At 30.1% G+C, this 12,928-nt stretch overlaps 2 protein-coding genes across 3 annotated transcripts in view; one reads left to right on the forward strand and one right to left on the reverse strand.

The window, feature by feature from the left end:
- Positions 1–12,928, forward strand: part of sdk (sidekick cell adhesion molecule) — a 214,935-nt gene that overhangs the window by 154,369 nt on the left and 47,638 nt on the right. For both annotated transcript variants that reach the window (XR_013882967.1, XM_080173856.1), the window contains exons 6-7: positions 9,976–10,067; positions 12,186–12,305. Coding sequence is in view for 1 of the 2 variants with exons in the window: in XM_080173856.1 (XP_080029982.1) it covers positions 9,976–10,067; positions 12,186–12,305 (212 nt within the window). In the remaining variant the exon portion in view is untranslated. The remainder of the gene's footprint in view (positions 1–9,975; positions 10,068–12,185; positions 12,306–12,928) is intronic.
- The window catches only part of LOC145329580 (matrix metalloproteinase-9-like), a 142,414-nt gene that overhangs the window by 65,661 nt on the left and 63,825 nt on the right, over positions 1–12,928 (reverse strand). The gene's annotated exons all lie outside the window — the stretch shown is intronic.

Consider the following 12,928-nt stretch of genomic DNA (forward strand, 5'->3'; position numbering starts at 1 on the left):
GCTAACGTGTCCAGTTTGAAAGTGTCTTTGGATTGGAAATCCTATAAAATCAATAGAGTTCTGTCTTTTTCCTATTTTTTCTTTAGATTTGCTTCGCTTGCTTCGCATCTGTGAACTTTTTAATACCTTTTTAGATGCATACATATATAAAAAATTACATGAATTAAAAGAGAAATTGTCCATTGTAAATGTAAGGAGTTAAATCAGGGGCTAGGGGATTGGTCACTCGAGGAAATTATAATGATTTTAATTTTTTTGTAGTTTTGAGTTTTTTTTCGTAGTGGGAATATCAATACTCCAAACGGAATCGCCCCACCTAAAATTAACTTTTTAAAAACATTTCTAACATGGTTATCCCTTTAAATCTGTGAATTGTATGTATACATATCTTTCTATGTTATCATGATATATGTCAAGTAACCAAAAAGTCAGAATTTCAAGAATTTTTGTCACAGTATTTTAACAGCACAGTAGCCTGATAATTTAGACAGTAAACCTACTGTTATACATTATTTTTTATTGCTATGAAAGTTTATTTGTAGCTAGAAAAATTTTCATCTACCACTATCCATATATGTAAGTAGTCGTTCTATGTTTATTTTTATAGTAGCAAAGCTACCATACAGAAACTGTATGTCCGTCAGTACAAACAGACAGAAAAGTTTGTGTCATCTTTTCTAATAGTCTTAATTTCAATATTACATTATTAAAATAAGGAGCTTTTAAGTCTATTGAAAAAAATAAGTTACTTGTTTTTTTTGTAATATTCGTTATATGATAAACATTTCATCTTAGTTGCGCTTTTTGATAATGTTGTCATCCTTGTTTTTTAAGTGAAACCTTTTATAGAACTGTTGAAAAATAGTTTTTTTTTTGCATAAATGATAAATTACCTAGGTACTTGTTATTTTTATTTATTAGTAAGAGCGGGTGTGCACCAGCATCTAGAGTGCTCTAAATTCAAAGGGTTAGATAGGAGGCAGAAAATAGCCTAAAACCATTCTAGGACCTTTGTGAAGCTTCCCTATAGTTGTTATTGAAATCTTAAGCTTCAGCAAAAAAATACGACTTCAAAGTTCTACAACTTCATGATTAATGAAAAAGAATTTGCGAAAATTTAGCTCATTGAAAATAATTTTGCCTTTGTAAATATTTGGGAAAGAAAGAGTTGTTGATCTATATCCATATTTTCCATTGTCTCACTGAAATCATACTTTTTTAATTAAGACCTGGTTACAGAAAATCCTGAACAATAAAAGATTTTTTTTAGAAGACTGTTTTGTACATTAATCTAGATATATTTCGATTTTGATAAATTCACATTCAATATAATAGACAGACAGTCAGACAAACATCCTAATCCTGAACTGTAAAAGATATATTAGTAATATTTTACCTCAAACTAAAAACAAACAAAACTATAGGAACTAAAGTCAGACAAATTTCAGGGTTTTCTCATTTCAACAAAAATTATATTGAAAGTAAATATTAGAAATATTAAGCTTATACCAACAACGAAATTAATTCGAAAAAAATCACTAGACCTATACATGATTTTCAGCTGTCGTTGGGGGGCAACACATATAAAATTTACGACCTTTTTATTTATAAACAAAATATTCATTGATTATTATTTTGACTGTTGAAAACTTAGGATTATATACTTTTTATTGTATCTTTGCTGCTAAATATCTGAGGTAAATAAAGCAGAGTGAGAGGAGACAATGGGCTGTTTATGACGCTAGTCTCCAAAGGTTTATAATATCGGTTTCTTAACAACTTTGGGGACTTTTAATGAATATTGATTGGTTGGTTTAGTAAGTTGAGTGTCCAAACTTTTCACCCACTTTATAATGTTCTGTTGGTCCTGCTTAAAAAGACATAAACATTATTATTTCTGTTCAAAAAGGCAACAGTTTTCATGAAAACTATTGTTGTTTCTGTTTTGTATCCACACTCTTTCAACAAATGTTATAAATGTTAGGTAAACATTGTATTGAAAAGGGTATGTAAGCCTCTAACAAGGGGTGTGCATACAAAATAAAAAAAATATTTAGTATGAGCAATTAGTCTTGAAATAAAATTGATTAAATGATAAGTTGAATTAAAATGATATATTTGTGTAAAAAAAATCTTAAATTCTTAAAGTTACTTACCTAATAAAACAGTTATGCTATTTTCGTAACCAAATAAATTGTGTATGTTTTGCTATTCTAGAGCATTTTTTTGTAGTATTATTTAAACATTATTAACAAGGGTTTCTCAACATGTTAAGATATGCATAATTTTAATTCAAAAGGTATTTCAAGTAACAAGCATTCACAGCTCTTATTTTAAGATATTGTAATAATTATTTTAAGATTTTGTTATAAATCAAGGAAAAAACTGTAGGTATTGTTTATTTTTTATTTAAAAGGGGCTGTTATCAATGAAAAAAATAACGCAATATTAAAAAGGAACTGCTTACCTAAGAATTGCAAAAGTTAAAAATCTGCCCCTAAAGCTAAGATAAATAAATATAAAAATTTATTTGCATATAAAAAGGGAAAAAACGATAGGTTATATTTATGTCCAAAAATAGAACTGCAGTAAAATAAATGCATTAAAAATTTGAAATAATATCTAACTAACAAGTAATGAAAAAGATAATTTTTTGCCTAATAATTTCTTATCTAAGCTTAACGAATGAACTGACATTTTCTCTTTATAAAGTAGCTGCGCTACTAAAAATATAGATAGATAGATATGAAGGATGTGCAGAACAAATGCCCTTTTCCCTATTGATGTTTAATAATTCACTGTATATATATCATCCTGGATAAAGGAATATAAACATCACCACAAGAAAGGTCATGCAAATTTTAGTTTGGGGCCTGAGATTCATTTTTCTTTGGGCCATATCTCTTAGGTCAGATGACCCGACCTCCAGGACTGATACTTAACTTCCCTGAAGATTTGTTAATTAGTTTCGTTAGTTTACGAAATCTTAGGGCATACACACAAACACGTTATATTATTGAATTAAAAAAAGATGGCCCATTTGTAAAAAAAAGCAAAAGTTTACTTAAACTTTTAAAATACTTATTCAGTCCAAAAGAACTTTAAGGATTACTTTCAAATACCTAGGACAAAAAAAAACAAATGTTTTAGCTTAAAAATGTATGCTTTGTTCTTATTATTGAATGCAGTTTTACAAATGGAAATCAATTCCAAATGTTTCCATATTACCGCTAATATTTTAGATATTTTAAATAGTGATACTATACCTACTCTTTGTTCTTATAAGTAAATACGTTTAAATCAATTCATGAGATCATGTTATAAATCCTTTTAAAAAATGTTCAATAAATGAATGAATTGCTTTGAATACGGATAAAAATAATGGTTGTTGTATTAGATCACTACCAATCTTCCTGTATACTCCTTCTTTTTCCCTTTTCATTTATTCAAAATCAAGATTGTAACACACAAACTTTAGTTTTATGTACTCTTCTAAATTTGAGTTAACTTAGTTTAATTGTCTACAAGTCACTTTATATTTTTTCTATCCATCCTTTAATATGAAATTTTGTTTGTTTGTCCATTAAGATCTCAATAACCACTGTAAGGATTGAGCTTTCCATCTAAAAGTGTCTTTATATGTATAGGTCCTGGAAAGGCTATAGCTCATCTTAGTTTTATATTTAGTCTTGGGGATAGTTGTTTTCCTCGAATCCCCCTTTTAAAACAACGCCCCTAAATACTAATCTAGTAGGTAGTCTATAAAAAAAACTAAAATAGCGTTAAAAAACAAATTAGTAAATCTATTGTGTTATCCTTAAATTAGATATTTTCTTTTTGCATGTTAAAAAGAGAATAAAATATTGCTTTATTTACATTTTCCCTTATTAAGCATAAGACTTTGATTAAAATATTTTTAAGGCAGCAAAAAAATACAAATAAATGTTAAATGTGATTAAAGTAAAAGGGAAAATTGACATTAAATTAATCTGATACAAAAATTTCATAAACACCTTCCCCCATTTTATGTCCTAAGAACTTTGGGTCCTTATATCAAATCTTGATTGATTGGTTCAAAACGAGCTGTGTCCAAACTTTTAAAATTTACATCGGGTATGTATATCAATTTATCTTCTATTGACTAATCCCTTAAGATCACTCATAGTGTACAACATTATTCAGTAATTGTAACCAACCCTCCTACAAAATAACATTCCTACCCCCCCCCCCCCCCCCAAAAAAATGCCTTTATATTGACAAATACTAAACCTTTTTTATTCCACAATGGCTTGAGTTTAGGCTACACTGAGATTTTAATCTACAAGTCTATAGTCAAGTTGTCAACACAAAACAGTTTAGAAAATGTGTCTTGAAAAGCTAAATAAATGCTATTTGATTTTTCAGATTTATTTCTGAAATATTATATTATGTTTCAAATTTGTAAACATACCTTTTATAGATATCTACAAAGTATACCAATGGATATACCCAAATAAGATGGCTTGTTAAAAAATGTAAAAAAAATTTGGCCATATTTTGTTGGTTTTTTTACACACTCTAAAATCCTAAGTGTTATTTGAAGAACAGTTCTAGAAATTTTCAGTGATTTTTGGAGACGTGTTTCTCGATACTTTACAGCCAAATTTTAGTCTTCTGTAACTTAAAATTATGTTATGATTTGTTGATTGAAAATTGTGTTGGAAAGCTTTTTTATTTTTCCAGAAATAGGGTTCACGACCTAGGAATTAGTAACGCATGGTGTATATTGCCTTTTTTTTTTAAAGTAGAGTAGTTACTCTATTGATTGATTATTCCGTCTGTATGTTTGCTTTTCTTCTAATAAATATCAGCTACATCTAACTGGCGATTTCTGTCAAACTTATTCTTGGACCAACGAAGTTCCCTCCCCCCCCTCCCCATCATCTAAATATATTTTTAAGAGAAAAAAAGTCTATCCCTGTTGGGAGCTCTAAACTTGCAGGGCCTAAAATTAGCATCTTAAAAAGGTTTTTTTTTCTCTCAAAAGTTTGGTTCTTATGCAATAAGTTCATATTGAATACTGCACTGCAATTATGCAATATTTTACTGGTTTTTATCTGTTATACTTTGAATAAGTTCATTCTTGTTAATGTTTTTTCCTTTCCAAACCCAATGGGTCTTAAAAATAATTGGGTATCAAATTCAATTTTCAATATTTATTGAAATTAAACATGGTTTGTTTTTGTAATGTCTAAAATATCTATCTAGTACCTTTAAAGTGTGTAGCTTCCCTGAAAAGCTAAAAAAGAAACAATAATAGTCACGAAATAGCAAAGCTTTTTGAACTAATAGTTGTGTACAACAATCAGAAAATCAAGTGATGGACGTACTTACTGAAATAACTTAGTTATAGAGAAACTACTCCACTTAAAATCTAATTAGCTGAAGAAAATCATTAAGTTAAATATATTTAACCTAAAAAAGGTTCTCTTATTTCAAACAAACGGCATGAGCTTTTTTACAGCCATGTTTTTAACGTAAAATTAGTGTTGATATAAAACAGCTGCAGAACATTAAAATAGCAAAACATTTGTAAATTTTTGAACTCAGTTTACTAATTTACCATAAGCTTATAAAGAAATTCTTTTGAGGATATCTACTAATAATACTTATAAGTAATTGTATTTGAATCCTATTCATAGAAGTATCATTTTCAGCTAATTTTACAAAGTTTCTATATTACATGAACACTCAACTCACAAAGGATTTGGACCTTGAAGCATAAAATTAGTTTATTGCTTTCTAGTAATCATTTTAGAGAAGTTTTTTTTGTAGTGGGGTTCATTTGGGGAGAGGTCATTTGAAGATAAAAAAAAAATCCTTTTCACCAAGTAATTTTTAAATCTGCCCTTTCTAAGCTTGAAATCATTGGGGGTATAGTTAAAATTGCACTATGTTTTCAATTTTGTATTCTGTTATTGCGCTGCTACTTGATTATAAGGTAATCCTTGATTTTTTTTGCTCATTTGTCGGTAGTTCTTAACAATACACTTAAATTATAACTCATAAAACTTCCTTTTTTGGTTTGACTATATTGTATTTTACAAATTCAAATTGACCTAATTGAAAAAAATGAGATTAGCAAGGAGGGAGAGGAGATTGGGCTGTTTATTACACTAGTCTAGTTTTATAATAATATTTTCTCATTCGTTGGCTAAACAACTTTGGGATTTATTTCAATTTTAATTTGTTGGTTCAATTTTAATTTGATTGAGTAGTTTTCAAACATTTCAACCACTGCACTAATTGCAATCTACAGATGGGGTATTTTTTTTCTGTATCATTATTTGGGATTACTTCAATTTTTCGGCCATTGTTATTAGCCATGTCGATATTAAGTCAGTTTTGACAACTTTCATTAATTGTCGACGAATGCTTATCTCAGTTCGTGTGAGTTTCGTGTTATGTCACTTTTCATAAATTCAAAATATTAAAATAGGATGATACAATCTACACTTTACTAAAACTAAAAAAGTATCACAACATCCATACTACGGAACTTAAACATTAAAAACACTGCACCTAACTAGCGGTTGCTCTCGTAGCATCTAGGAGCACTGTATTCAAAGGGGCAGAAAGGGGCGAACATGAAAATACTGGAACCATCATAGGACCTATGTAAAGCTTAATTAAAATAGAGAACTCAATTAGTTCAGTAGCTATTGAGATCTTAAGCTTCAGACACAGAATATTATAAAACTTAATACTATACCTAATAAAAGGATAAAGTTCTATTAAATAAATAAATAAATACAGAATTTCCGAATAATTCATATGCTGATGGAAAAAAGTATTATATTTGAAGAAACTAATACTTGAAGCAAGAATTTTTATCACCTAAAATCATCTCAGTAATAGAACGTAGGTTCATCTTAAATAGCTCAATTTGAAACATGCTTCTTTAAAAGCAATTTTTGAAGTAGAAATATATTTACCATTTTTGGCCAATTTCTAATTTTGCAATAGATTAGATCTTAAAAAGGCGTTCCTAAAAAACGGAAAAATTTCAAATTTCTGTTTTAGTTATTTGAAATGTGGATTAATAGTTTTGCAGTTGAAAAAGTAGAATTTGTTTGTCTGTTTAACTTAAATGTTATTTAATGAATCTGTAATCTTGACATTAGTCTAAATGGTCTATGGAGCTATTTGTATACCTATCAATACCTCAAATTTAGATTTGCTAATTTGTACTATTTTCTGTATTGTATAAGCATTATTAACATCTGTAACAGATCTAGAAAAAAAACTATAAATATTCGCATGAAAGATAGAAATTGAAAAAAATTTTACAATTTCAATTACTGTCTTATTTCACTACTATATTATACGCTCTGATCCTAGAGGCCTCTATGGACATTTAAGGTGGAAATGGGGGAAGTTTACATCCCCCATATTTTTAAAAGAAGAAGCAAAAAATATTTAGGGGGGAGGGAATTTTTTCTTTGGGCGATTTCTTTTAGGAGAAGATGATACTCTCCCCTAAAATAGTTATAAATCTTCCCAGGACCTATGAAAAGCTACATTGTAGAAAGGAGAATCAAATCGGTTCAGCGGTTAGCGAGATCCTTCGGTACACACAGACAGACAAATATCCTGTTACTTTGTAAAAGGATATTATTTTTAATTTTTTTTGCAAACTCGACAAAAAATATTTTATATATTTTCGGTATTAAAAAATATAAAGCATACTTGTCTATAATTGATAACCTATAAGCAAACATCTAATATTGGAGTAATGTTATTTTTTATTCCATTAAAACCTATATTCCATTAATTATAAAGTTTGTTTAAGTATTCAATATTTGGTATACGTATTTCTTAGTAAGCTTTATTAAGTTAAATACTATTTAATGGTAACTATTTCCAATATAAATCATTAATCAATAATATTTCAAATTCAAATTCTTGTTTCTATTAACATAAGATTGGTAAGTGTTATGTTTACACACATAAACTGACAGACAAGACAATCATAGAGTAGCTGCGCTACTAATTAATATTTAATTGTATAATGAAATCTTGAGATGAAATTAGAGAAATCTGTTTCAAATGAATATTTATATCTGTATGTTTATACAATATAGACAATATTAAACAATAGCAAATATACTAGGGATGGGAATCCGTCGAATTTTTGGGCCGGATTCGGATTCCGGATTCTGAAGGAATCCGTCAAAAAAAGTGACGGATTCTTGCGGATTCCGGATTCTTATTTTTGGCGGATTCCGGATTCGGATTCCGGATTCTAGCAGTATTTTAAAAGGCCGTCCGTCACAGAGGGATAGCTTTTTTCGTTAATTTATCACTATGTTACTTGGTTGAAGCCTTGATTTGTTTAAAGTGTTGACTTCCAGCATAACTAAAACATTTACATCACATTAGTGATTATTAAAATTTGTTATGTAGAAGAATTTTTTTTGATCTTTGCCTTCAAACAGAGGGAGTTGTAAGAAAAAAGACGGTAATTTTAGCCTACCAATTTAGAATCCGGAATCCGCTATAAAAAACGGATTCCGGATCCGGATTCGGATTCCAAAATTGGCCGAAAATTGGGCGGATTCCGGATTCGGATTCCGGATCCGGATTCCCATCACTAAAATATACATCTTATTATTGTTAGCCGAGCTAATTCCAATTGTAAGAATAAGTTATAATATAGTAATTCGTTTGAAGAATTTGGTATAAGGGGGGGGGGGGGTTAATGCAACCATCTCGTAATCAATGATTAAATGGCACTTAAAATTAGAATTTCGATCTGAAATTTTGCATTAATATTCATTGGTAGGTCTATTTTCCCTAAATCGAACAAAAAGTTGAAAAAGTGACGGCTAACGGCTGGCGGCTCAGCTGTTTCGTCATTTTTTAGCCATCTTAAGAGCAAATAATCTCCATATAATACTTTGTGTCGCTCCAAAACGTTATCAAACGGTTCTAGCCGGTAGCTGTTGGTACTAGAAATCTAAAAAATGGTTATTGCTATCCTTTAACATGAAGTAAACAAAAAATATGCCTTAAAAAGTTGATTACGGAATTAATGATGAATTTGCCCTGAAAAAAGACAAAAAACGGCTAAACGGCTGAGCCGCCAGCCGTTACTTTTCCAACTTTTTGTTTGATTTAGGGAAAATAGACCTACCAAGGATTACTCATGCAAAATTTCAGATCGAAATTCGAATTCTAAGTGCCATTTAATCATTGATTACGAGATGGTTGCATTAACCCCCCCCCCCCCCTTATTTTGTAATGAAAGCTTTCCTATAATAACCAAAAATGGTTTTAGGCTATTTTTCCAATCCACCAATCTGTAGTAAACACAGTCCCTTAAAATCACAAATCTTATCCCAATATATTTTTTTTCATTAAAGAATTAATAACCTTACCTTTTACTAATAGTAACATTGTTTGGACATAATTTTGTTGTGAACTTTGGGCAGAGTTTTGACACATTTCGAAAACTTTTCGCATTCCACTTTGCACTAGGCTGCTCTTGTGTTTATTCATCACAATAAACATTTGCATTTATCGCGTAATTTTTATTTTTTTAAACAGTTTATTGGAAAGCTAATAAAGGGTGTTGGTTAAAAAATACAACTTGTAAATTGACACATTTAAAAATCCTTGATACTTATGTATGCCATAATTTTTGTTTGGCTATTTTATGAAAATTTACCTACTGTTTTCTTAAAACTCTCTACATTCATAAATTTTATTTCATTCCTTTCCTTGTTCTTTAACTTTGTTACATAAATACACCAATAGGTTTGATTTTGCAGAATATTTTTTTTAAAAATCATAGATTTCAAAATAGATTTCACAATATATCATAACATACATAACATTTATTCAACTTTAGCATGGTTGGAATCTCAAAGTCAATAAGGACCGTACAAATAAAGCGTAGCAACTTGTAAATTAACAGTTATTGTTTTATTTCAGTTACATGAGACGTGAGGATTCTGGAATGTTTCAATGCGAAGGAATTAACCCTGCGGGGCACGTGACTGGCTACACCTGGCTTAGAGTAAAAAGTAAGTTAGTTTTTTTAGAGTTTTTTTAACAAGAATAAAATTCATAATAAGTTGGGACTTATCCATTAATATGTTTCCTTTTTTAGGGGGGATAGGGAACCTTTTAGAAGTTACAGATAAATCAACTTGTTTATCTTTATTTGCTTCTCTGCTGTTCTTTGCTAAGACGGTGCTTCCCTAAAAAGCACTGTCCAATTACCAATTCAAGTTGTAACTTGCAATTTCTTTAGAAAAGCGTAATTAAACTTTACAAAATTCTACAACCTTTTTAAGACCCCAAAAGACATCGGGTGACGAATTTTATTACTCCGATGTAAAAATTATTTTCAAAAGTCATCTATTGAATATCTTTTATCAAAGTTTCATACAAACTGGCATAATTTGTTTTTCTTATTGTATATGTGAAGTTTGATTATTCTAACCGTGATTGCCATTTCCATACATGATAAGGTTTTGGTTAAGATAAATTTTATTTCCCAATGTCCTATCTCTGAACAAATATTAAAACGGCTACTGCATGTAATGACCATGTATATATTTGTGTTGTGTTAGTGCATTTACTAGGGGCTTTGTATTCTTAGGGAATAGGAGACAAGGGGCAGAAAAGTAGCCTAAAATCTCCTTATCACTGATGATTCCAAATGAAATTGTTAAAAATCATCCTAAGCCCTATGTGAAGCTTACAAATAATGGTTCATTAGTGAGTGAGATCTTAACGGACAGACAAACAAAACTTACAAAAAAATAGGATAGGATAGGTATTAGCTTTTACATCATTACTTTTATCTATCTGTTGCTATCTTCTATTGGCTTGATGTGTAGAAACACCAATATAATATGTATACTTATGTCTTATAAAAATTCATACAACTATGGAAATCAAAATTTAAGAGAGACATATTTTATAAGAATAAGTCTCCTTAGCATAATACCTTACATGAAATTGTTTAAAGCTTTTTTTGTTGCGGCTAAATAGAACAGATTTAACCATTTTAAACCTTCTTTAGTTAAAAAGATAAGGTTTACAAAAAATAACAATAAATTGTATAGCGCATTTTCCGCAAACTTCCATAATTCAAATTGGTTTAAATCGCCAAAAATTAGACCCCTGTTTATTCCCTATCTTGCTGCTTTGTTAGGGTCGTTTTCAATTTCAGGTCTTGAAAATTGGTCACGCTAGTCAGTCAGAGCCAACAGTGCACACTCTTAAAAATATTCCATCTTTTCTTTTATGCTGTTTTTGTTTTCTAAATTGTAAAACAGGGTGACAACTATTTCTGTTTATATTATAGGCTTTTTTTTCGAGGGGGGGGGGGGGATAAACTAGTAAAGTTGTGTTGTCCCCCCGAAAAAAACTACTACAATGTTGGGGGGGGGGGGGGGTGGGGGTGAAAATAACCCAGATACCGAGCCACTGAATTTACAAAGCTATGATATTTTGATATTTTTTACAGTATATGTAACCCTACTTAATGCCTTTACAAAAAAAAATATGTAGGGCGTTTTTTTGTATATTGTTAAATAAATGTCCTATTTTCTACAATAAAAAACTTTGATAAAATATGTCAAAGTTAGTTATGATATGTTTTTGTATTCATGATTTTGATAGTTTAATAATTTTACTTACAACTTTCTATTCAAAAACAAATAATAATATTCTATAAAACGTAATACATATGATTAAATGACAACTAACCGACCTAAAGTCTATAAAGCGTTGGTATTTTATCCTTATACAAAAGTAACAAGATCTATGTCAATGTTTATTTTGTACTGAAGGATCTCGCTAACCACTGAATCCATATAGTTCTTCTGTACAGTGTAGATTCTCATGAAAAGGCCCAGAAGGTTTATAACTAATTTTGGCGGCGGATACCCCCCCCCCCCCCCAAGAGAAATCGCCCATTAAAAAATCCCACCCCCCCCCTTAAAGAAATTCTTTCAATTTACCTTCGTCATTTTATCCCTCTCGTACCCACTTCCCTTTGGTGTCATCCCAAATCCAATTTTACCCCGATGGTATATCAATATTATTGTATATCTATCTCTATCTTACCTCATATCTAACTATCTGACCTATTTTATATCTTATTAATACTATCTATCTATCTTTTTCAGCATCTGTACCCGTGTTTATATCTCCGCCAGTGAACCAAACAGCCCTGGATGGTAAAGACGCCACTCTTGTGTGTCATGCCGAGGGTGCCCCCGCTCCAAACGTCACTTGGTACTTTAATGGTAAGTGTTTTTATTTAAAAAGGGATTATGAAAAGAAAACGAAGTAGCGGAATTCGTCTTATTTTCACAGTAGCTTTGATAGGTTATTATATGTTAGGTTAGGTAAATGGTAATGATGTAATGATTGCCCTGCAGGGTTAGTTATTCGACCCGGAAAAAAGGCTTATCGTTTTCAATTTTCCACCAATTCATTTATAGTTTTCTCGTCATTTGGATGGCCCTTTGGTCCTCCAAAACCATGTTCTACGTCCGTTTGTGTCTCTGGATTTGCTTAGACAAAGACAAAACGAGAAATGGTTGAAGAATAACATTTTCTATTGAAAAGGCATCAGTTTTCCTGAAAACTAATCTTGTCTATTCAGCGTTTATACCTACTATTAATGTATAATTTACGATAATGACCTATTTTCCATTTTTTTACAAAATAGATACCTATACAAAATAACTATTGGCCAAATAAACATTTATGTAACGAAAAACCAAGAAAATGTTTTTTTTATGATTTTTCTCCATTAGATTAATATCTTACATGTGTAACATGCCAAAAAGGATTTCAACTAAATGTTAATAGTTACCTTTTTCAGTAGCTAAGCTACTTTATAATTCACTTTGTCTGTCTGCAG

Source organism: Acartia tonsa, chromosome 10 (genome assembly GCF_053477335.1).
Source record: "Acartia tonsa isolate MP-2025a chromosome 10, ASM5347733v1, whole genome shotgun sequence".
In the NCBI taxonomy this organism is placed as follows: Eukaryota; Metazoa; Arthropoda; class Copepoda; order Calanoida; family Acartiidae; genus Acartia; species Acartia tonsa.